At 42.0% G+C, this 25,851-nt stretch overlaps 2 protein-coding genes across 2 annotated transcripts; both read right to left on the reverse strand.

The window, feature by feature from the left end:
- Positions 1–663: 663 nt before the first annotated feature.
- Positions 664–14,244, reverse strand: tmtops3a (teleost multiple tissue opsin 3a; the record flags this gene model as incomplete). The annotated part of the gene is made up of 5 exons (XM_080773453.1): positions 664–708; positions 3,996–4,082; positions 5,851–6,084; positions 9,418–9,746; positions 13,857–14,244. The coding sequence occupies 5 exons, from the start codon at positions 14,242–14,244 to the stop codon at positions 664–666; spliced, it is 1,083 nt and encodes a 360-aa protein (XP_080629579.1).
- Positions 14,245–20,224: 5,980 nt separating this feature from the next.
- vgll1 (vestigial like family member 1) lies at positions 20,225–23,761 on the reverse strand. Its single transcript, XM_080773306.1, has 4 exons — positions 23,531–23,761; positions 22,536–22,755; positions 21,256–21,657; positions 20,225–20,876 (listed from the first exon to the last, which is right to left on the reverse strand). The coding sequence occupies exons 2-4, from the start codon at positions 22,732–22,734 to the stop codon at positions 20,845–20,847; spliced, it is 633 nt and encodes a 210-aa protein (XP_080629432.1). The 5' UTR covers positions 22,735–22,755; positions 23,531–23,761; the 3' UTR covers positions 20,225–20,844.
- Positions 23,762–25,851: the final 2,090 nt, after the last annotated feature.

Genomic DNA, 25,851 nt, shown 5'->3' on the forward strand with positions numbered 1-25,851 from the left:
GGCAACAAAGGAACAGTAACTATTATGGGGTGTAAAGATTTAGTAACTGCATCGAAAATAACGATTTTCATATATCGAATTGTAAATGGCAACATATCATATCGTTTGACTTTGTGTATAGTTTTGTAATCCAGATAATCGGTATCGGTGTTGCAATGCAAATTATCGATTGTGACAATACTAAGTACTTGTGCGTTGTACTTTTTTGAAGAAAAAAGAAAAGGGTATCTTTGAAAGACAAATAATTAATTCATTGATAGACCAAGTGTAGATAGACCAAGTGTTGAATGGACAAGTGATTAAATCCCTCGTTTTCTTTTTCCGTCTTTATAGCAAAAGGCCGATGCACACCTCAACAGGCTGGTGACAGGTGTGTAGGGCAATAGAGCATTATAATGAAAAGGGTATCTTTGAAAGACAAAGAAGAGATCCCGCACACTGTCAGAGACTTGCCAAAAAATATGTTGCTCTTTATTAGGTTGACGTTTCAGTCGCTTAGACCTTCATCACAATGCTCTGTCCTGTCTGACCTGATGAAGGTCTAAGCCTTAGACCTTCATCAGGACAGACCATTGTCTGTCTTGCCTTTTTTGTGTCTGACAGTGTGCGGGACCTCTTCTTTGTCTTTCAAAGATACCCTTTTCATTATAATGCTCTATTGCCCTACGCACCTGTCACCAGCCTTTTGAGGTGTGCATCGGACTTTTGCTATAAAGAAGGAAAAAGAAAACGAGGGATTTAATCACTTGTCCATTCAACACTTGGTCTATCTACACTTGGTCTATGAATAAATTAATTATCTGTGTTCATGTAAAGGTCAGAATCAGAAAAATAACTTTATTTTTCATTTTCCAGATGTACTTACATACATAACGAATATGAAATACTGTTTCCCCTCAGTCACTTGCAGTGCAACATAAAACATAAAAAACATGAAAACTAAAACTAAAGACACTGCATAAACAAACATTTAAATAGAGCCCTACTATATGTACTGTATGATGATGACGTTTTTTACACGTCCAGTCCCTGGAACAAAATATCTTGAGATGGAGGTTTGCGGCAAAATACATATCCTTCCTTTTGGGGGGCCTTGACATGAAAAGGTTTGATCATCACAGATTTAGAACCTTATTTTTCTTAGAAAACTGTTTTTATCGGTTTAATCGGTTAATGCAAGGTCATGGCTTGTAAGGATTGGTTTGTTCTTATACCATGCTGACACATCCAATCAAATGTTTGACGACCGTGGCTTGCAGACATATGCAATGGCTAAAATGTCTAATTAAGATAGCATATTATTAATTGAGTGCTTGGGGTGTGTTCCCTCCACCGTGTCATCAGTGCCCATACCCGAGGTGGGGTTGGCGAAAGGACCTTTCTGTGTGGAGTTTGCATGTTCTTTCCGTGTCCCCTATAGGGTAGGTACCCTCACAAAAACATGCAGTAATCCTGGTCTCTAAATTACCTCCCCCTGGCCAGCCTGATGGAGGGGAAAGGAACTGTTCGGAAATCGGAATAACGTGTTACTTCCACGCGCTACGTCCGGCCGGGGAAACTCTCCCCTGTCAGGTGTAAAGAAGCAGCTTGGACTCCTCATGCATAGAAGGAAGCATGAGGTCAGTTCCGCTGCCCCCCCCAAGTTGGCAGAGGAAGTGTAGCGCCCAGGATTACATTCGATAATTGACACTGGGTGAAAAAAATGGGTTGCAAAATTGTGGGATAAAATTTAATTAAAAAAAAGATAGCCTGTTATTGCGACTGTAGGTCGCATTTACTATGAAAACCTGCATCTCCCGTCTGTCTGTTAGTCAGTTAGTCACCCACGCCTCCATATATGGTCACGCCTCTTGACATCACATCTCCATATGGTCACGCCTCTTGGCCAGCAACTCTACATCTGACTCCAAACCTCAAACCTAAATTATCATTTAGTCTGCCTTAGTTGTTGTAGGGGTGCTTGTCACTGTACATTTATAACCATTAATAACTATTAATACTGGGTGCTAAATGCAGTACCCTGGGAGCATTTTGGGGTTATAAGTGTCTTGTCCAGGGACATTTCAAAACATAGGTAACTTTCTGACTCGCATAAAGAAAAAGAATATCATACATTACAACATTTGACAACTTTTATTGTCAAAATGTATTGACAAAATATGCATGTGGTTGCAATGAGAATGTACATTTTTAAATAAAATTAAAAAAAATCGTGTTCTGCTATAGGAAGCCAATGCTGGAGCTTCCTTTTGAAAAAACTAAAACAAAAGAAAAACACATTTTAAAGCACATTTCCACAAGAAGAAATTACATAAAAATGCATACGTTGAGCTACAAAGTGCTTCTGTTTTATATAGAAAACCTGGCTACAACATCTGGGAAAAGGTGAAACGATTACAAATAATTCTTAAAAAATAACAATATGGTACTTTACACCCATACTGAACAAGTGAACATATACAGACATATACAGACTGCACAAGACAATATTCATCAATTGCTTAAATAACTGCTAAAGCAACATGGGATTGTACATAATATATTCATATTGCACTGGATGTGTTGTATATCATTTTCAATGGCTCATAGCTTCCCCTAGTGGTTTGATTGTAATAGTAGTTGTGAGGAAATGTACTTTTTGTTTTAGCTACAGTTCAGTCTGTTGCCGCAAAATCTATGTGGCTCTTCAAATTCAAATAGTGCCATCATTGAATAATATATTACAGTGCAAACAACATTAAAACACATCTCTGTTATCAAACAACTATCCTTCATTTATAGACAATACATTTGCATTAGAATACATTACATTTCATTACAATACATTTTTGCTCTAAAGAATAAAGTGCAATAATAAAAAGGTGATATTCCCACAGATAGAGACACATTCTGGATCTGGGTCTTCCCTATATTGTAGTGTATAGCAGCCACATTTAAGCAGATAAATTAAATATATATTTGTGCTTTTTGTTGACCCCATAGATAATGTTGTGTAATGATGAAATTGTATAGCATTTTGTTGGTATATTTACTATGAAAACTGGACTCCTCAACACACCTTTGTTACGGTGGACTCCACCGTAACAACGCCTGACAGGGAATGACATTATGTATACCTGTGTGTATTGTGGAGTACAGTACAGACAGGTATACATAATGTCATTCCCTGTCAGGCGTCCAACTCCCTTTTGTACAACTAGAATTAAATGCTCGTAGCAGTGGACTGTAGCCTAGAGGCCAGGAAGCGTGAAATTGGTGTATATTTATATTCAAGCATCCATAAAAGAAAATAGGACGGTATAGAAGAAGGCATTGATTGCACCCTAATTAGCTCCAGGTGCAACTGTAGGTTGGTTGACATCAGAAAGAAATGAATGACTTGGTGGCTTTGTTTGATTGTATCTGGTTAGAGATATGTTCATCAGATTCACTTCAATTAATTTCAATCCAATAATCTACTCTTGTCATTGTGTGTGTCTTTTAACTGGTGTTGGCACTAGTAACTGTATGGATGGATAGTGTAGTGAATAGTGATACACGATTACTGTTAACTCACCTTTGGCTTTGATTGATTTAAATAATCAAACAAGACAAATCAGACAGCTGCATGGGTTCGTGATGGAAGTAAATCCAAAATAATTCAGTATTATTAGGTTCTACTGGGATAAAGCCTTAGTTCAGCCACAGAAACAACATGACTGAAAGAGCATTCAGATTTTTGCAAAAACATTAAAGGCTCTTTACTTGACATTCATTTGCAAGATAAAACCAATGGCTTGAGTAATGCAGAGAGAAGGCAAACATGGGTGCATGTAATGGTTTTTAAAGCATGGTTTTGAGAACCATCATGGAGTGTAGTGGACAATGAGGGACAATGATGGACTGTTTGCAGGCTTCCTATGGCTCCAGTAGACTTGTAAGGACTTGAGGGAAGCATGTTTGTGAGCAGGGTCGAGGCGAAAGGACCCTGCAGGTGTCCCATGCGTCGGGTGTACCTCTCTGCTGCTCTGTTGGGTGTTAAGGCCGAGGGCAGACTGGGGTTCCTCACTGCACTTCCAGAAGGCCACGAAGCACCTATTAAACTTGGACAGAAAGAAAATACCGGTAGTCAAAATACCAGTGTTGTTTTTGGCAGAAATTTTTGATTGTAGTTTTAGGCATAGTCTCTTGAATAGTTTTCATTTAGTTTTAGTCACATTTTAGTCACCTGGAATGTCTTAGTGTTAGTCTAGTTATAGTCGACTAAATATCATAAGATTTTAGTTTACTAGTAAATCTACAGTTGATTTAGTCGACTAAAATGTGTTTTGGCGGTTCTTGGTGCTGTTGTAATGACTGTTTTTACACTTGCTGAAAATAGCCGATCTACAAAAAAAACACACACTTCTAAACCAATGTTCTATATTCTCAGATTTTTCTGAAAACGTATGTTGCTATATATAGATCCTGGTTTTAATGAGTTATTTGATATTGCTTTGTTGAATACTCGATTCTGCCTCAACCAAGGCATTCTGCCGACTGTTATTTCCTGAACGAAGGGCACCGTTCTGAATAACAGCTGTTCTGCCTCTGCTTACGTTACTATAGAATATGAAGCGTGCAAGCTAATGAAAAAGCCTAGTTGTAAATCCATACTTTGTGTGAAAAAGATTGATTTAGAAATTAATCCACTTCAGATTCAGGACCTCATCGCATTTGGTCATGCCATCACCCTGTCTGGATTTATTTTCCAATAATTCTTGGCTCATTTTACATTATCCCTCGCATCGACCTGGCTCAATAGAGCTCTTGTTGTATGCCACCTTTGTCTTAAAACGAAAATACATCGCATGGATGCACTTGGGGACATATCCTCAGTGGTGTATCCCAAGGTCATTGGGGTTTCGGACAAGATAATTACAAGTCTAGACAGGGTCCTTAATGTCACAGAAGCCGCCGTGACCCATTTTTTTCGATATCGGTACCATTAGAGAGGGCAAAGCAGGGGCACGGGCACCTGCTAGCCTAGTGGTCCAGGCGCATGCCACATATAGGCTCTGCCCTGACAGCGCGTTGCGTGTTCGAGTCCCGTTCATGCATGACGACCTTTGCTGCATACAGTATGTCTGTCTCTCCCCTTCTCTCTCTTTCCTGTCAGTCTTGAAACTATCAATAAAGGCAGAGAAGCCAAAAACAAAACAAATCGTTTGAAAAGAAGAAAAAAAACTAGAAATGCACTCTGTCGAGCTGCCAACTTGGCCTACTTGTGCACAAGCAGAGCACGCCATGAGTTGTGCTTACCACTGCTAGTACGACTGCTGCTCTGAGTCCTAAAGCTCTCGTCTATAGGTTTGAAATACAGCAGTGGTCAGCGGTCCCTCATTGCCCGGTGGAGGACACCGACATACACACATATATACCCAGCCGATACATACATACCCCTATTGTACCTTATACCAATTTTGAAACGTACTTTAGTTACGTCATCGAGAACAATGGTTTCTCATTGGCTGGTGGAATGTACCGACATACTGTACATACATACCCAGCCGATTGCTGTTCTTGGTCCCTGATTGGCCGGTGGACAACACCGACATACATACATAGGCCTGATTGGCCGGTGGACAACACCGACATACGCAGCCGATTACAGTACTTGCCCGTGCAAGCAGAGCGCGCTTGCACGGGTAAAAAAGGAGAGGGCAAAGTTTGCATATGATTTGTGTATTGCATTGCTACATGTATACAGTTTATGAATGCGTATGTTGGCAATGTGAACTCTCAAATATGATACACAATGAAAAGATATGTGGTGTAATAGATCCTCACTCCTCCCCTGGACATGGTGCGGACCCCCCCCCCCCTTCTAACCTGCTTATTAAAGAACACGTAGATGACTGGGTTGAAGACTGTGCTCAGCTTGGCCAGGATGGAGGGCACCACGCTGGCCATCGGGGTGACCAGTCCAGAGCGGCCGAAGGTGGCCAGCAGGGCGATGACGCCGTAGGGCATCCAGCAGAGGAGGTAGCAGGACACCATGGACAGCACCATCAGCACGATGTGCTGCTCCCGCCTCTGGGCCGACAGCAGGTTGACCTTACCCACCTGGACACAGGGAAGAGGAGGAGAGATTAGCTGTACACAGACGGACGGACACACACACACACACACACACACGGACGGCCGGATCTTGCTGTAATGTGTGAGACTGTATAGGAGCTTTGTGTCTGGCATTTCAATGTGCTGCTGAAAGGCAGGGTAAAAAATACAATACAAGCTTGATCTCATTATGGATCAAGCTTGTATTTTTTTTTTTTTACTCATTTAAATTTAAGTCACCTGTCAAACACCAGAGGTCGGCTGAGGTTGATGGCCCTGTTTCTAAGAAAACCCCTGAAGGAGGGTTCTCGGTCAGAAGGTGGCGGGTGGATGGCCGAGAACCTAATGGTACACTAGTCGTCTGGTATGGTCATCATCATGCTCTCGTCTCCAGGACAAAAAGCTTGTCACCTACATGATATCGTGCAATAGCAATAGAGACGAGACGGACTTCTCTCACAATCTAAAAATACCTCACTGGTGATTCATGTAGGCTACTGGCGCACAGAGTGACCCGACCAGTGTGACCACCAGTCCAAAGCTCCTAACGACCTATTCCCTGAGTGAATGCACGGTTTATGTAATCCCTTCTGAGGTGAGGATGAGTCACTGATATCCAATAATTGGAGACATTGCCCCCTCCCAGTAGCCACATACAGTGTTGGCCCCCTACCAGTATAACTGTCTGACTCTGTAGCCCTTTTAACCTGTAAAACGTTTTATTTCAGGTGTTAATGGGAGCCTGTGCAGACATCACTCACCCTGCAACCTGCTCTGTTGTCCCAAGCAGAGAAACCTGACGACATAATTGGGGCCATCGAGGTGGTGACAACTTGCCACTGAGTGGAAGGATTTTTATATAGGAGAAGGCATCTCTGACATCTCCCGTCATATTCATTTTTCTGGTTGTCCATTGTCGATGGAATGACTGTCGCACGGTTGCCAATGGCATTGGAGGTACTGTCAGTGATGGCAATAGAGATACAATAACAATACGATAGGCTACTGTACTCAACAATCATAGATCCATTAAGATAGGCCATTACATGATCTATTATGACTTGAGGCATAGAAGGAAAGGGACATGTCTGTGAGCCATCATTGGATGCAAAGGTGTATACTGTACTGACTTTGACTCACAGCTACCTGATATTACTGAACATTTTGTGCAGTGAAAAGGAAAAAAAAGAAAAGTAGGCCATGCATAAGAAGTAAACAATTAAAGTACTCTGGTGGATCTTGTGCAGCTAGTAACAACCGAACGAGCATGAGATGAAGACACACTTCGTTAGCGTGAGTGTATATTGCCTCATGTTCAGAGAGTGCACACTTATAGTATATTCCTCTTTGCTTCCTCCCATTCTCCCAATCAATCTCAGCTACACCTTGTTCCACATGGCATACTTTTACATTTGAAGGATCTATTTAAATTTAAATTGCCTTTTCCCCGAGTACACACTTACATTCCTCCAATTGTCTCCTTTTTCAATCTCCTCCTGGCACAGTGGCACACGGCATCTTTTGGGATTTGAAGTTATGTGATATGTAAGGGCACATGAAATATGATGTAATAGTTTGGTGGATGGAACAGGGCCCTGGATGGGAGTGTTGGAGGAGATTGTTGTGCAAATGGCACTGCTCCATCTTGTACTGAAGAAGGAACAAATCCAATTTGCATACCACTTGATATACCTGTATACCAATTGTAGCATGTAGGGTGAGTGATGGCTGATTTTAGTAGTCACTCACACCCTTCCCCTTCCTAAAACTAATTAGACTTTGAGCTAAAAACACACCTGTTTATGTGTATCAATCTAATCAAGTGGTTCGCCACTTTTTGGCTTACTTGATTAGAGAGTATGCACATGCGTCGCTTGTCCCCCCCCCCCCCCCTCCCCTCATTTAGACTGAGTGGCAAATCATTGAGCACTGCAGCATGGAGCATTGGAGTTCGGAAGCGCTTGTTGGAAATCACTCAATGGTCCATATCACCTGTTTCTAAATTGCACATAATGCACGAGGCAGCAGGATGTCGCATTATTGAAAACAGGTGCTTACAAACTCTGACACTTAAAAACATTTGGGTGCCTGATGCAGCGTTCTGCCAGCCTCATCCTGCCAGCCTCATCCTGCCAGCCTCATTCTGCCAGCCTCATTCTGCCAGCTAACGGAAAGCGCTAACGGAAAAAAACCTACCTGGAAAATCTTGCAGGACAATCTGCAACAGCCAACACACCAAACCCCTATCGCACGCACGCATGTGCACGCATGCACACGCACAGCCCAACACATGCCCCTCTGACTTGACACTGGGTTTGAGGAGTGCAGGGTTAAAGGTTGCCTTATTGACGGAGCCTTGTTTGGATCGTGTTGTAGAATATATTGAACTGTGAATAGCCATACTGTGTTTTGGTTTGTCTTTTTCTTTGTCTAAACCTTTCAATACATACATGGTACCTTTTTCACTGCAATACATGTTTCTGAGTTTAAATGTTGGCATCAGTGACATTTGCCTCCATTATTATACCTAACTTCTGATGCAGTATAACTACTCCAGTGTCAGCTAACTTGCCTCCAGTAAGCATATGCTATACTGTATGCACAAAAGCTACTTCATATATTACTCAAAATTTGGACTGGAAGTTGCAGATCATCCTCAAGAGCCAAATGGAAAGACATAACCTTTTCTATCTCTGTTAGCAAGCATGCAGGAGAATTGTACTGGAAGCCACCAGGCCTTATACTGTGCCTCTGTTGCTTAGCAATTTGGTGATGTGTTTGAAATTAAATAAGATAAAAACAAACCAATCCACGGTATCCACCTGGAGCTGTATTCTTATAATTTGAAAACTTTTCCTGGGGCCTCTTCATTTACTTAATCCTTTTGGATCTCCCCTTTTTTTAACTCAAATGTAAGTTAATCTTCTGCTATAGGTGTAGATTCTACAGTACTGTATGTTTTAGGTGCTCCATCTCATTGTCACCACTTTCAATGTTTTAGTGTGAGCCAGGTTTAAGTTCATAAGGGGAAACTAGGCATGGAATTGGGATTGGGATTCTATGATTTATAATTTCAAACATTACCTGTTAAAAAGCCCTATATATAATAATCATATGGATCTGGGTCTAATTTGTAAAAATACACCTGCTCCTCTATGCATTGAGTTCACGTTCTGATTATATGTTATGCTGTTGTCAAACAAGGAATTCTTGGTAATCCCTGGGGTCTTGATCCAGCAGTTGCACTATAGAAGAAACGAAAATGTTACCTGCCCAGTGACAATACAACATTGCATCGTCACAAATAATATATAGCGCACTTGATGGGTGCAAACTCACCCTCCTGATGGTCATCAGGATTTGGCTGTAGCAATACACCATAAGCAGAAGGGGAAGCACCAGGCAGAAGATGAACAGACACAGCACGTAGGAGACACTGGTAGCGGAGCGCACGTGCCACTGGACCGAACACGTGGTCCCGGGCCCCTCGGGCCCGTAGCTGCTCCAACCCAGGAAGGGCGGCAGGGTCCAGAGGAGAGAGTAGAGCCAAGAGATCCCCACACACAGCCACGCCTTCCTGAAGTTGGAGATGTCCACCTGGCTGGAGCACAGCACGGCAGCGTAGCGCTCATAGGACAGCATGGATAAGGACACCAGCGACACAATCCCTGGAAGCAAGAAAGCGTCAACACGGGTTACTGGTATTTCTGTGGTCAAGTCGATAGTCTAGCTGTACAGCCAGTTGTGGGCAAAGTACTCGACCCCAGTACTTGAGCTCAATCAGTGAGGAAGAGAGAGGGATGGAGAGTGTGAGGGAGAGAGAGACTAGATATTTGGCTTTAACTCTACTACTCGCAACTTGAATCTTTACGATACGTTGTCGGCCAGTATAAACCCCAGCAACAAACAGCTATTTTGCTAAATTGTTGTTGTTGAAGGTATTGTCACTGTACATTTGCCCAGTGTGATAGTTGTCCTGCATCCGATTCCTATAACTATTTCTAGGAACAGTGGGTACTGGGAGCACTTAGAGGTTACGTTTCTTGATCAGGGACACTTTGACGCAGACAGGGTTTGCGGCGTCTGAACCGGCAATTCCCAGAAGAACTCGGTCTCTACACACTCATCTGTATGGCCACGTATTTTCAGCTTGTATATTTCTTTAAATGCGATTTAACCAGCCAGCCAGATGGCACAAGTCATATGAAGGAGGTTTTAATCTGGGGCTAATTTGGGCCTGGCATAGTAGAGGAGGGTGTTTAATTACTTGACTAGTATAGAGAACTTGGGTCCCCATTTTCTTGGTTTAATTGTGCATGCTTCCTTCCCACTTCCACTCATGCATTATACTTGGAGGGGAGTCACATAATGTATGTCTCGTGTTACCCCAGTGGAGTAATTACCGCAATGAGCTCAATGAACACATTGCTGTCAACGATCTCACTAATAACAAAGTGTGTCATTGCTTTTGGTATTTGAGGAAGAGTGGGTGGCGGTTAACTCCTCCAACTGTTTCTATTTCTGGTTCTTGATATCCCATGAGTCAACACCGAGCTGGGAAGTATATAAGCGGCCTATACTGCTTGTTACTTATATTATGTTGACCTGAGGACATTCTACAAATGTCTTCTAAATCATGACAATTTTTCGGAAAAACCTGTTTAATTCTCAAACATTTTCATGTCGAGGACCCCCAAAAATATTGGCCGCTGACCCCCATCTGAAAAAACACCATGTAGTTCCAGAGACCCCTCAGAAGCAAAGACTTGAGTTAAAAAACATTCGCTCTGAAAGAATATATATTCAAAGAGTTGCGCCACATTTTCACAAAAGAAAAAGAAGCAGATCTACAAGCTCGTAGTGTGGCACTTGGTGCTGCGCTATGAGCTTGTAGAAAGCTTGTAGAGAGCTTGTAGAGAGCTTGTAGAAAGCTTGTAGAATTGTTTCAATAGCTAAAGTATAACATAATGCTTAAATCACCAAAAGGGGTTCCCGCCCCGAATGGGTTAAAGAGACTTTCAAAACGTAATAACAGGATTTTAAGTTGAGCCAATAGTCGTGTATGTTTTCAATAATGTCATAAACATTATAATAGACCTGAACCACTGTAGTAGCCATCCAGGCACCTATAAGCTCAATAGCCTGTCGGCATGTCGTGGGTTCAACACCCGATCCCGACGGATGTCACACATCATCCCCATCTCTCTCCCCATTTCCTGTCAGCCTATTGACAAGTAAAATAAAGGCATGAAAACCCCTTTTGTAGCCACTATTGATCAGTGGCTATACAAAAAGTTAAACAGATATATTGTTATGATCTGACTGTGAACTGTGTAAGTTACCCTTATTTTGTAGTGTGTCTTAGTATTTCCGGTTTTGCCTAGTTGTTGCCTGTCTTGTCTCGCCTCTTTCCCTGTTACACCTGTCTCCATTTCTGTCGTTAGCCGGCAGTTGCCTGATTACACTCACCTGTGTCTATAAGTACTGGACTCATTCTGCTCTCACACTGCCAGATCAAAGTTGATGTTACTTTGTGTTCCTGCCTGTTTTGTCCTGCTGTTGCCTCGTCATGTAAGCTGTTATATGTTTTTTGCTCTAATAAATACTGGACTTTACCTGCCTGCCTGCTTGTTCTGCATCTGGGTCCACAACCTGACACACATCGTGACAGTTTGATCTGGTAGCGTGAGAGCAGAATGAGTCCAGTACTTATAGACACAGGTGAGTGTAATCAGGCAACTGCCGGCTAACGACAGAAATGGAGACAGGGAAAGAGGCGAGACAAGACAGGCAACAACTAGACAAAACCGGAAATACTAAGACACACTACAAAATAAGGGTAACTTACACAGTTCACAGTCAGATCATAACATATATAAGATGAAATGTATGACAGCCCAGCTACTGTACAAATTAAGCTTCCTATAACTTCAATAGGAGATGGGCGTTAGTGGCAGAATATCTGGAAGCAAATTCTACAAATGGGCAGAGCTACCGCCCAGATACCCTAACTTAAAACCTCCCATATCACAGTGAGAAGTTCAAGTTCACCCCCAAGGCACTCGCAAGGCAAATAATATGTATTACTTTTCTATGTATGTATTGTTTTTTGTATGCATGTGTGTATATATATAATACATGTGTATACAAACATTTATAGATGTGTGTGCATGTATTCTTCTTTATAGAGTGTAATGTCACTTATTTTGCTTTTACACTTACAAAAAATGAACTGAGAGAAAATGAACATGTCTTTAATATAATATGAAACAAATTGCCTGTAAATTATCTTATAATGGCAATAAACAAGTAAAAAAAAAAGGAAAGCCCCAAAATAATTACTATGGAATCGTGCATTTTCCGTGTGTCGACCAATATGGTGCCCAGGTCTCGTGACATCATGTGACATCAGGGAGGGAGATGTGGAGACCCTGATGTCATAGTAAATGCGACCTTCTGTTGCAGTTAAGCCCATATATGGAGATCCATGATGTCATCAATATTGGCCAGTAACTCTACATCTGACCTCAAACCTCAAACCCTTAGATCTCCATGGATATATGTTAGAACCTGTTCTGACATTCCATACTGTATGTTGATCCTTCCCCATCCATCCTTCCTCTTTGATGTCTCCCTTTTGACACCTGTCCATTAAAATTTCAAACTCTGCCAAAGTTATTAATGCAGCCGCACCCGGCAGCCGGCGAAAACCGGGTTTGATGAGTGACCTCATCAAACCCTGTACAATCAAGACATGCATCTTATATGGCCAGTACAGAATGCATTCCATGTTGATCTGACCCCCCATGCCAAAGCAGTCTGCCCAGCAGTCTGCCGTCAACAGTGCACGTGACCTCAAGGTCGCTTCTCGCCCTCAGGCGTCTTACTGGTGCAGGTTATCAGTTGTATAAATCAGTTATGTTTGAAATGTATTGATGTGTAATGATCTTATATTCATGATTATATTTCAATTTTTGTTTTATGTGATTATGCCCCGCCTTCCTCATACTTGACAGGCACTTGCAATTGTAGGAGTTGAGGCCTTGACTTGTGACGGTGTGTGTGTGTGTGTGTGTGTGTGTGTGGGGGGGGGGGGGACGAACGGATGGACGGACAGACACGAATAACCATCAATGTCCATAATTTATTCTGACCCTGTCCTGAACCCTTAACCATAATTTATAGGCTACATTTTGGATAATTGGTATGGATGTAAGAGCCATTTGAGATGGTTATTGTCTCAACTGCTCAATACTGAGCTCAAGGGATATTACAGCTCTTTTTTGACATAATGGGTTTTTTAAATGTCCCTTTCTAGATGGGTGTTAGAGATACCTTGGGCTATTTTGCCGTGTCCTTGTCTATATTAGTCCGATAATTGGTGCTTGGCGGTGATTTGCCACATTCCCCTGCAGCTTCAACTGAAAAATACTGTCTGTTATACTTATACTATAACTATAAGTCAAAACACTGCCTATTGTTTAATTTTCAGCAACGCAGATAGCTGAAGCTGATCCTGCAGTAGGGCATACATTTGGCCATTTTAATTTGACTTTGTTTTTGGTTTATTTGTTTATTTGTAGGCTATGTCTCTAAATGTTATGATGAGTTTTCACGAGTTTGTCAGCAAAATGGTGTCAGAACATGAGATATTGCATAGAATTATTGGTACCCAGATACGACAATAGCCTACATCTAAACAGTGCACGCATGTTGCTACAAATTATAAAAAGTGAACACTCCGTGATCTTACAATAATATATGCCTGTTTCACTTACCAAAGAGGGAATTGGCAAAACCATACCACTTGCAGCCGTGATCTCCAATTAGCCATCGTCCTTGCAGACTCGCAGCGAAGCTGAAGGGGGTCCCGAAAACACACACGAGAATGTCGCTCACGCTGATATTCAACAGGATCAGATTGATGGGCGTCCGCAGGGAGCGAAACTTCGCGAAGATCAGGAGAACAAGGCAATTGTTGAAGATGCCCAGCACTAGGATGAGACCGAGGAATACTGCCACCACCGTGTGGCCAGTCCGGCTCAGTCCGGCGGAGCCCCCTTGGAGCACCGAGGAGTCGCGAACACTGGCAGTGGCATCGGTGCTGAAGTTGGAGGTGCTGTCCGTGGTGCTTAAATTCCACCCTCTTATTAAGTGGACAACCATAGCACCCTCCGTACGCAGGCAATGAGGAGGTCTGTCTGCAGGGCGCAAGGGAAACAAAGTAACGCTCTCTCTCTCCCCCATTCAAACTCAGTCCTTTCACAACCACGACGCAACGTGCGTTCGGAGTGACGACCCATTTATGGACTTGAATACGGAGTTGAGCGCGCCCCCATAACTTGGTGTCAAACCTTTTTCTACTCCCCCACACGCATGTACGTGTAGTCCTGATGTAAAACATCACACTCGTGTGAAATGAGGGGCGCCCAGATTTTTGAGGGGTCCCTCCTACAGCTTTTGTCAACACACGTCTCATATTTGCCATTGGCAATGAAAGGAGAAATTAGGTCAAATATGACGTAGATTTGTGGCAACACAAACATTAAATGCCACCAGTGTGTTTTTTTTATTACAAGATATATGAGCGAGATGCAGATTATTTACCCTAAACAAACATTATGTCCATTATTATTATTATTATTATTGTATTATGTATTATTTATTATTATTATATTGTATTATTATTGTATTATTTATGTACATATACATGTGCTTATTATGTTCATATAAGTGCATATGCACATATGTTCAGGGGGTCCAATTTCATATGCCACATATATGTCTAACATAAATTTCATATAAGTCCTTGACATGTTTCTGCTATGAAAATGGTGTTGAATATTGTCTGTGATATAGCTTCATTTAATTGCACTGTTTACAGCACTTTAAAGAAGACAATAGGACAATGACCTCACACCTAGTGTCATCCCTAATCAGTGAGATTGAGCCCATGCTGTGAGTGCATAGCCTAGGCAGGAAATGACACTCTGCCTTCAGATTCAGATTTGTTTGACCTTGAAGCCAACATTGTTCCACCTCCCCTTTCCCCTGTTTTTAGTATTGTTAAACCGTATAGGAAATAAAATGATATCTTAATTGCAAGCAAGAAGTTGTCCCGTCTGATGGTATTTGCACCGCTACAAGTTTTGGTGCCGAAACCCGGGAGAGAGATCTAAACCAGATCTATGAATGAAGAAGCGAATACACAGACACCATGCAGCCATGGCGGACATACAAAGAAACAAAAGATTACGGGGAGCAGTTCGAAGTGCCACGACCAGGTTGCTAACGAAGATTGATCAAGACGAGATCGCAATGCAACGGTACTGGTCTGGAGGAGTACATGGAACAATTGTTGGCAAGAGAGACAAGTTTGGTGGAGTATGATGAGGAGAGATGAGGAGAAATGAGGAAGGAGAAATCGCATCCACGGCCTGTGACAAGACAACAGTCCGTCAAACTGCCTAAACTGACCATCACTGGAGATGTGAGTCAATGGCATAAGCTTTTGGAGTCAATTTGAGACAGCAATAGACATAGTCTCAGTAAGTCTGATAAATTCACATATTTAAAGTAATTCTTAAGTGGCACAGCGGCTATGTAGTCGCGGGATTGGCTTTATCAGACCAGAATTATGACAATGCCATTAAAATGCTTAGCTGGTACATGTTTCCAACTCAAAGTTGTACTCCACTGGTCCTTGAGGGGGTTCCAGGTGGTCCCCATGGCTAAATGATGGAGAGTTGGTAACCAAATGGACCCTTATAGATCGTTAACTCTGGCCAGTGTAAAATAAATGGTTTCAAAGTTGACATAGCAGAATAGCAAAAACAAATCGGTTGTATGCTGAAAATAGCCCATCTACAGATCGGTGGTGGAAAGTAAGTACATTTACTGTACTTTTGACAGACAGACAGAGACAGAAAATATAAACATGGGGTGAGATATCCACACGGGGCGTGTTATTTGCGTCGAGTTATCTTCCCTTTTTGAAATTTCCGTGGTGACCGTTTTTCTTTTCGTGGGGGCGAGTTGGTAAAGGTGCGAGTCGTTAATTGGTATTCATGATAAGTACGCCCCTCCGCTTCACATGGGTTGACCAGTATGAAGTACAAGCAGTGAACTTTTATTAGATTATTACATTGAACTATAGCTATAATTAGCCTATAAGAACTATGGCAACACTAATAAATCCCTGTCTATTCAGCTGCTATAAGCTGCACTTGAAGCAAATCACCCCCATGTGCTATAATTAAAGGTCAAAATAGCAGGCTGCTGCCCTTGAGTGCAACAACAAAATTGTGCCTGGGGGGGGTGCCAAGATCCTGGTCTCTAAACTGCCAGCTGGGGCACCTGCTGGAGGGGAAAGGAACTGGTTGGAATAACGTGTTTCTTCTACGTCCAACCAGGGAAACTCCTCCCTGTCAGGTGTAAAGGAGCAACTTGGACACTCATGCATGAAGGAAGCATGAGTTCAAGTCCGTTGCTCTCCCCAGGTTGGCGGAGGGTGTGTAGAGCCCAGGATCACATTAGATAATTGACACAGGGGAGAAAAATGGGTTACAAAAAATTGTGGGATATAAATTTAAAATAATAAATAAGTGAGTCAATTGGGTTTGTGGGGAGAGGGGGCTTAGGCCCCCCTGGAGCCATCCCTGCTTGAGCGAGAGAGTGTGTGGCCCATGTGTGTGTGGCCCATGTGTGTGTGTCATGCATGCGTGGGCGTTTATAGGCCTAAGTGGTGCGAGTGTGCACAGTGCACATAGAGATCCTGGCTAATACCACAGTGAAAGTTACAGACATGAGAGTTAGAATGGAGCAGGAATGAAATCCATCATTCTGGCCAAGTGCCAGCTGAGCCAGACAGCTATAGCACAAGTGATAACTCCGCCAGATTGTTCTAAACGGATATTGGCTCACATGGCCTTGGTGTGTCCTGAACGACACAGTGTTCCGCCTCAGTCTGTCTCAAATTGCTTGTGTCTTGAGGGATCAGTTTTCACAAAGATGCCCATATGCTGTGTTAATTGCACACACAGTGCTGTGGTTGTTATGAGCAATCTTCTGTTGTTGTGATACTAATAACTCTCCTCTAACCTTGGGCACCACCACCACGTCAGTGTATACGAGTTGCTGCACGGAAATACTTGGTAGTTGAAGTATACTATACTGTAGATATAGGCAGAGGTGGACAGTAACTGAATAAATGTACTTAAGTACAGATTCTGTACTTAAGTACGTTACCGTCCACCTCTGACTGTAGGTACTGTGCTGGGATATGGGTTAAGCCTCATGCATATTACAACAGTAACACTGTCCAAATATCAGGACCAGGAGTTGGTCTTGGTTGAGGGATGTTGCTAAAACCCTGGTCATTTAGTTCAAATTGGTAGTTGTTTTCCTTCGAGTTAGAGTCATGAATGGAAGAATGAGAGGTATAATTGGACTAAAGAAAGAGTGCTGGTGTAACCATTTGGATTCAAACATATACAACTCCACCAAACATGTTTTTTAGAATCTCTATTTTAACCAGAAGAAATTCATTATCATAATTGAATGTGGTGAAAATATTATTAATGTCCTCTCTCTAACTAAATATTCCCAATATCCCTCTCTACTATTTTCCGTCCCATTCTCCCTCTCTCTATCACTGTCTTTCACCCTCCCTCCCATCATCTAGACAATATATTATGCACCATGTATGTTCATCAAATATGTGCCCATATTTTAACATATGATATTTGTCCCCTGCCTTTAGTTTGCAGTGATTGTGATGGTTATTGTTCTCTTATTGTTTCTTCTGAAGTTGGACTCTACTGCAGTAAAAGAAGGGCGTCACTATTAGCAGTCAGAACCATCAACTAGATAAAGTGCCCCTCTGGCACATGTGTTCACCAGGACAGGTCAGGTTGTGGCCTCCTGGTGGCGGTGTAATAGGCCAATGTGAAAAGGGTGCCATTTCTTCTTAGTCTTGGATGGCAATTGGATGATTTGAGGCATTTTCTTCCAAAAATGTGTTTTGCAAAAATGCACCTGTTGGTGGTACTATAACAGGCCAATGTGAAAAGGGTGGTATATATTTCTCAGCCTAATAGGAAAGTCCTTGAAAGATTTCACGTAAATTCCACGCTGCGTTCATGATTTGAGGCTTTTTGTTCAAAACGGGACAATCCTGCAAACTTTGAAAGCCAATGTTAGCCAATTCGGATGGAATATGAAATATTGGACAGATCAATCTTGAACACATGACTATAGAGATAGTGTGTAACGATTTATGGGATTTTTGGACAGAATCTGGAGGAGTAATATCCAAAAATGTGTTTTTCAAAAGTCAGCCTCCTGGTGGCGCTATAACAGGCCATTCTGGACATTTTGGGGCAGAGGTTCATTGTTGGCATCCAGGGAGTGTGTGTGCAAAATTTGGCATCGACCGGGTTAATGGTGCCGGAGATTAGCTGGTAACAGACGGACGGACACACACACACACACACACACGGACGGAGTGCAAAACATACTCTCTCCCCATTCCTTCGGCCTGGTGGAGACAATAAACCACATTTAGGCTTGTGGCCATGGCTGCTCGAGTGCTCGTCCTCCATATGTGTCATCATGTGTTACTCAAGTTGACAAGGTTGGTTTCTCCTGTGCTCTGTGAAAGCCCTGTCTCTATATTCTGCCTCCATTTTCTTTCACTCCATGTTCTTCTTGCACTGCAACTTGTTAATCTGAAAACTTGTTGTGAAAGCATGAGAGGGTAAAGCGACTATAGGGAGTGAATGGAGCGGTGAAGAACATTAAGATGAGTGAGCAGAGAAAGTGTCTGAGTACACCCATTTACACAGCGAATCTTAGCTGGACTGTGTGGTGTTAAAATGGACAGAGTGACGTGCTAGCTCTAATGGCCCTTCTTCTATAGTAGTTAGTTGAAAAAACAACTAGAAGAACTGGATGGGTATGTAGTTGTACAAGATTGGCCTTTTCACACAGGAAAGGCAACACATATGTGCCAGATAAGTAACATGAATGAATGGGGCTTCATCATTTGTATGACGGGTGAAAAGGGAAAAAAAGTGTCTTTATGTTGCGTTGGGCAACCATTGGCTACCAACAGTGTTGGTGTATTGTACACATCTTTAGAACTCTGCTGGATGGAACGCCATTCTAACAAAATATATGACCTCGTTTTGACGATGATGGTGGTGAGGTGCAATGCATTGCACATTAGTCCAACATCTCCCATACAACAGGTGTTCAATTAAGTTGAGATCTGGCTACTGCAGGGTCCATAGAACATGATTCATTTCACATCCTTTTCATACTCCATGATGCCGTGAACCTGGTGCCCTGTGGACGGATTCGTCATCATGGAAGGGGCCACTCCCACCAGGATAACCCCCATTAGCATACAGTGTTCAGGCCCCCTCACTGTAGGTGTCAACATTCAGGCCTGTATCGTTCGCTTGGTGTGCCCCAGTTGCACTCCACCTGCGGAGAATATGGTGACTCATCTGACAAGATCCCATTTTGCCATCTCTGTAGAGTGTAGACCAGATAGTGCCTATATGGTTTTTGCAATGCTGCACGCTAAAATGTGCATTTGTCTTTGTAATGAGGGGTCTATCTATGCACTGCAATCCTATTTTAAAATCCCTCTCTGTGTTCAGTAGTTTTTGACAGGCTTTTCTTGCTAACAGTCCTGCATCAACAATTGAACATTCTCATTCATCTGTTTTTCCGTAGCCTAGTACATACTGTATCACACTAATTCATCACGGTCATCGAATGTGAGCTTTTCTAAATGCATCATGTCACTTTATCATGGATCCAAAATAGAGGTGAGAGCCTGCTCATCATTTCAAGGCATGCTACAGTGCATGATACTATCTTACTTGCTTACATTTTCAAATAGTATACGTATACATGTATGGAAGCATCTGCATTCGTTATGTTTCTCTTCTGTCTTTACCATATCACCTGTCATCTTGGTGTCAATGTTGGCCACTGGATGTCAGTATTGTTGCATACATTCTGGGTAGTGATTTTCTGTTTGCTCATCTCTTAGCAATCGCTGCATTTCATGTCATGAAAGGTGCTATACAAATAAAGTTTTATTATTATTATTATTACAATTTATTATATTATTTTGCAAAGTCCAAGCGCAGAATTACACAATAACTATCATTTACACATATATTTCTGGATAGTTAGTTCACCTGCACACAAATATCTTCACAGCAAAATGAAAATAATCCAAGTTGTGAACTCTAAACTCTAAACATAGTTTCCCTATAGGCTACTGTACACATAAGAAGATTTCATGGTATTCTTTATAACTTAAAAACACTGTACTAGCTATATTGATCTGTGAACGGTTGTCCCTGCTTGACTCTCAATAAAATGTCCCTTTTTCAAAATCTGCGGCGCACATATTTGTAGGAACAACCTGCATGACTGTAGGCGTCACTGAGGCTTTACGGGAGTAGTGAGATAGTGGATGAACAGGTTTGTCAGAGAACACTGACAACAGCTTCTCTCAGAGGCTGTTTCCAGCTGTTGCGTGTCAAGGTACTGAGGTCATTTCACCGAGACATGGAGCAGGCAATGGAAGAGCTTCTTCCTTGTTCTGAGAGAAGAGGCGGTACTTGTTTGGCAAGAATCCGCCCAAAGCTATACAAAGGTGAAACAGCGAGGCACGTGGCCTGTAGCCAGTTGTGATGGGTTGTAAATGTCTCTCTCTTTGGCTCTATCCCCCTGCAGCCCCTCTCAGTACCAATACAGGTCCTTCTTGTCTCGCCCTGAAAGAAGTGAAACAAGTATGAAGAATTTAAAAATGGAATGGAACCCCTCTGGATTTGTGTCTGTCCACGCCACTGAACTTCAGTGGCGTGGACAGACATTTAGAGGGGCAGGTGCTCAAGTGAAAAAAGGGCATCTTGTGCAGCGCGTGGAACCGGCCGGATGCCTTAATAGTGTGAGATTTAATGATTTTGGGGCATAAATAATATATTAGAATTGATCAATGTCACCATGGTCCACATACTGTACACTGTACAAAAAAGCACACCCTAGTGTCTATCTGTGCACGCCACTGATGAACTTAACAGCCTAAACTCAACATGGTGAGAGTGAGTGTCTTTGTAAACCTTTGTAACAAAATGAGTGAGTCGGACCTACCAGTTTCAAAGCCTACAGCCGGGTCCATGGGATCCCTGTACCCTGGAGGGGCCGTCGTCCAGCTGGGCAGCAGGTCTGTCTTGGAGCCCGAGCCCATGCTTTGGCCCACCTCCGCTCGGTCACTGTGTAGCAGGTTGAGCAAAGAATTGGCGTACTGCTGTCCAACTCCGCTCAGTCCGAACCCTTCGGGGGAGAGGGAGTACGGCATGGGGGACAGACCTGGATGCCTGGTGGGGAAGGAGGGCCAGGGGCCGGGGAGGTTGTCCGCGGGGCCAAGCGGAAGGACAGAGTGGGGCTCCTTATTGGGGCTGCTCAGCTGATGGCTTCCGGGGGCAGACTGAAACTGCGCTTCGGAGTATGAGGTGGACGGAGCAATGCTCCACTGGCAGGACGTTGCTTGTTCTGGAAGGGAACAGAGAAAGGACAGTAGTACTGTATAGTGGGAATATGATCTGTTGTACTCAGTGGTGGAAAAAGTAGGCTACTCAATTGTTTTACTTAAGTAAAAGTACCAATACTGCAATTTAGAACTACTCCATTACAAGTAAAAGTACGGAATTGAAAATGTACTTGAGTAAAAGTGGTGGACAGGACAGGAGGAGCCGGGATTGGAACCGCCGACCCAGGGATCATTGGACGACCTGCTCTATCTCCTGAGCTACAGCCGCCCATGCCTGTGGCTTCATTTAACCTCAAAGGAAAAAGACTACAATGGAAAACAGTTTATAGCTCACAAGCCTTTTTTGTGCTTTATCCTTTTGACAGATCTGTACTGTAAATATGCTATTTTCGTGTACAGGTCAGTCAGACAGACAATATTGTGGGCTGTTGTAGAGACAGTGGTAAAGTCATTAAGTACATTTACTCAAGTACTGTACTTTATTCAGTATTTCTAATTTTTTTAATACTTTTACTTCTACTCCACTACACTACATCTCAGAGGCAAATATTGTGCTTTTACTGCACTACAATTATTTGAAAACTTTAGTTAGGCTACTAGTTACCTATGTATATTATAAAACATATAGGCCTACATTAACCACTTCAGTCCTATTGGCCATTTGAAAATACCCGACCTTTGTAAATCTGCTATTTTCAAAGATTTTTTTTATTTTATAAAATTATAATTTCTTTATTTTATAAATTAAGGTTTCAATCAAAGGTACACTTTGATACCAATACCTTTGTGCTTTTACTCAAGTATTTTCCGGGCCTACATTCATTGCAGTATTGGTACTGTAAAACATGCGAGTATAGTACAGTATGCGAGTTCCACGCACCTGTTTTGACAGCCTTGCGGCTCTTTTTGCTCCTCCCCGGGGGAGCTCCCGCTGCCTTGGCCTTGCAGGACTTGCTGAGGGCGCGGGTGAAGTGTGCGTCCACCATGCTGCCTATGTCCCCCTGGAAGTATGTCAGGACGATGCTCTGGGAATGATCCTCCACCTTTACCGTTATGGGGTTCCCCAAGTGGTCTGCCATATGTCAGCTCTCACTGGGAAACTAGATTCAGATAAACAGACACAAAATGTTATATCAAATATACAGCTAATAAACTCTTAAAATGTAATAAACATTAATTAAAGAAATGGAATAAATAAGGTTCAAACGGGAACTTCTTGGTGCGTCGATGTTTTGGTCTTTACACATACATTTGTATACGAAGAAGACATTTCAAGTACATGTTTCTAACGTTTTCAGATCTATGATCTATATGGTTACAGAACTACTTATTTTCTTGTTGTTTTGCAAAGCACCCAAGTGACATTTTAATTCAGTAAGTTCACACAACTTAACTTAAATACTGGACCACTTGGAGGCATGCTCTTTTTATGTGGAGCCACACTGCAGATTTTAAAATAACCCCACATCAAAATCAAAGTTCCTTTCTGTGTGGGTAATATACTGACTGATTCCCTCCCGGAATCTGACACAATTCATGAACTCAATCTATTCTAGGACATTAGAGGTACGTCCGTGGCTAATATCTGAAAACAAGAGAGAGCTGCAAATATTCCTTTACATTAAATATGAAATGCCACAACATTGTTAGTTATATTTAAGACATATATTGTGTTGTTCAACTACTGTACATCTAGCTATATCCATTGCATGGTGCCGAATAAAAAGTTATTCTACAATGGAATTATCACTTTCACGAACACATTTCAAACTCAACAGTTTATGATTACATAGTAAAATCGTCAGTGTTCATTTGTCCACTTTTATGCTCTTCAAGTTTTTGACTGTGTGTTAAGTTAAATATCTTCTCCCTTACCTGACCAGGCGATTTCTATTCAAGGATGACCAAGGACCACGTCCTTGGATTGACCAGCTGATCAAAGCAGGTGTACTTGCTTACATGAGCGAGAGCCAAAATTTGAACAAATGTCCCTTGACTTCGACGTGGACATCAATCGAATCCATTAGATTGAAATAATCAGTTTCTGTCGGCGTTCTTTCCTCTCCCTTCCTTCAGCAGACCAGATCTCGGTTGGTTGAACCTGCACCGTTCTGGCCAGACTGTTTGATTTTGCTAGACGTGGAGGGCGTGATGCTTCATGGCAGGTATGAACAGAATGCCACCCAGCCGGTTCCGCCATGGCAGAATAACCTGAATGACACCTTATAAAAAACCCTCATAATGTTATGCTCTGTTTTACAACACTGACTGAAGAGACTCAGTTACAATAGCGTAGAAAATATTTGTATTATTTACAGAGGAAGCCTTTTTCTAACTTACAATTCCTACTGTATTTGGTATTCACTTGATGATACTGGACGTCAGATAAAGAAAGAATGTGTGTGTGAAGAAATAATTATATGTACTTACACCAATTTGGACAATGTTTGGTCTCTATGCTATTCAGTAAAACAATGTGCGTCCTGTGGTAGCATGTACAGTAAGTTATAGCCACATAACTTGCATTTTCTTTAATGTAAATCAATTATTAGACATTTGCATGTCTAATAATGAATACCCTAATAAATGTGTGATGGGATGATGTCCAAGTACATTTGCACATAATGGAATTTGCACATACCATCCTAACAATTAGGAGCAGTTTTGTTTGTTCAGTATCTTGCTTAATTACACTAGGTTACTACACTACGCCAGAAGATTGTAAATGACCTGGGGATTGTTCCCAAACAGATCTGTACCTCCTGAGCCACAGTCGCCCATATCAAACAGAAATGTAAGACAATGTTTCCATGAATATGATTTGTAGTTTTTATTGCGTATGAACAGACGCCTTTAAATCATTTGAAAACATATGTTTAAAGGAGGAACTGGGCCACTCAAAACTTATTTAATTGTATTCATAATTATCTTTAATTTTTTACGAAACCAAAATAAACTGAAGCTACAAAGCAACTGTAAGCAGACTTGATGCTCAGTGAAATGTAACCATGTGCTTGTGTTGCAGAAAAAATATTTATTTATTTAAAATCTTTATTAAGACTTATATTTAAGGTTTAAAGCCTTTTTCTGTTGATTTAAGATGGTAAATGCTAGCTAGAGACATGAACCTTCAGGAATACATTACTGTGTATGTGCAAACTCAGACTGGGGAAAACTTTCCTAGTCAGCCAGATGGTGGCGCTGTTCAAATGTTCAACTATATATCTAAGTCCTGCACCATTAAAAAGGGTATCTTTGAAAAACAAAGAAAAAACAATGGTCTGTCCTGATGAAGGTCTACTCGACCCAAACGTCAACCTACAGTAATAAAGAGCAACATTTTGGCAAGTGTCTGACAGTGTGCGGGACCTCTTCTTTGTTTTTCACCCTTTTTAATATATGCTCTATTGCCCTACGCACCTGTCACTAGCCTTCTGAGGTGTGCATCAGCCTTTTGCTAAAGTCCTGCACCATAACTGCAATTGAGATAAAAATGGGTATGCATATTAAAACATGTAACTTTGATTAAAATAAAATTAACATAAGGCTGAAATAGTGACACTATAAACCAAATCTCCATAGACACTAATAATAGTATTTATATGTCAACCAGTAGAAACTATTCATTACCACCAATCAGCAGCACTAGCTTCTCCTTTCTACCTGCTTGTTGTAGGATGCTAGTTAACACGTTGGGAGCAGTTGTGTGTTGTCATAGAACCCATGACAGGTAGAACACAGGTTTAATCATTCCGGCAGTGATGGCAGTGCTGAATCGGTGGACAAGTTGGAGATCTTCCTGGTGGTGGAGGAGTTGGAGATCTTCCTGGTGGTGGAGGAGTTGTTGGAATCCATGGAATGGACTAGTTGGTTGTGTTTGGATCGCCCTCCCTGACTCAAAGACTGGCTCCAGCCTGAATACACACAGGGGACATAACGACAACGATTCACCTTGAAAACACTGTGTGATTGTGGCCTGGGGTTACTGTAATTAGTACAATTGAATAAGAACTCAAAAATGGGAACTCATATCTCAGGGGAGTTACTATAGTAGCACAATGTGCCTGCATATTCGACCCTTTGAAAGGTCACATTCCATTCCTAGATGTCGAGAATTTTAACAATCTGTATGTCATTACAGCAGTTTTAATGAATTCAATATTCAGGTCAGGATTGTCGCAGGGTGCCCTTCCCAT

The sequence above is a fragment of the Protomyctophum bolini genome (assembly GCF_963924005.1).
Source record: "Protomyctophum bolini genome assembly, chromosome: 10".
Taxonomy (NCBI): domain Eukaryota; kingdom Metazoa; phylum Chordata; class Actinopteri; order Myctophiformes; family Myctophidae; genus Protomyctophum; species Protomyctophum bolini.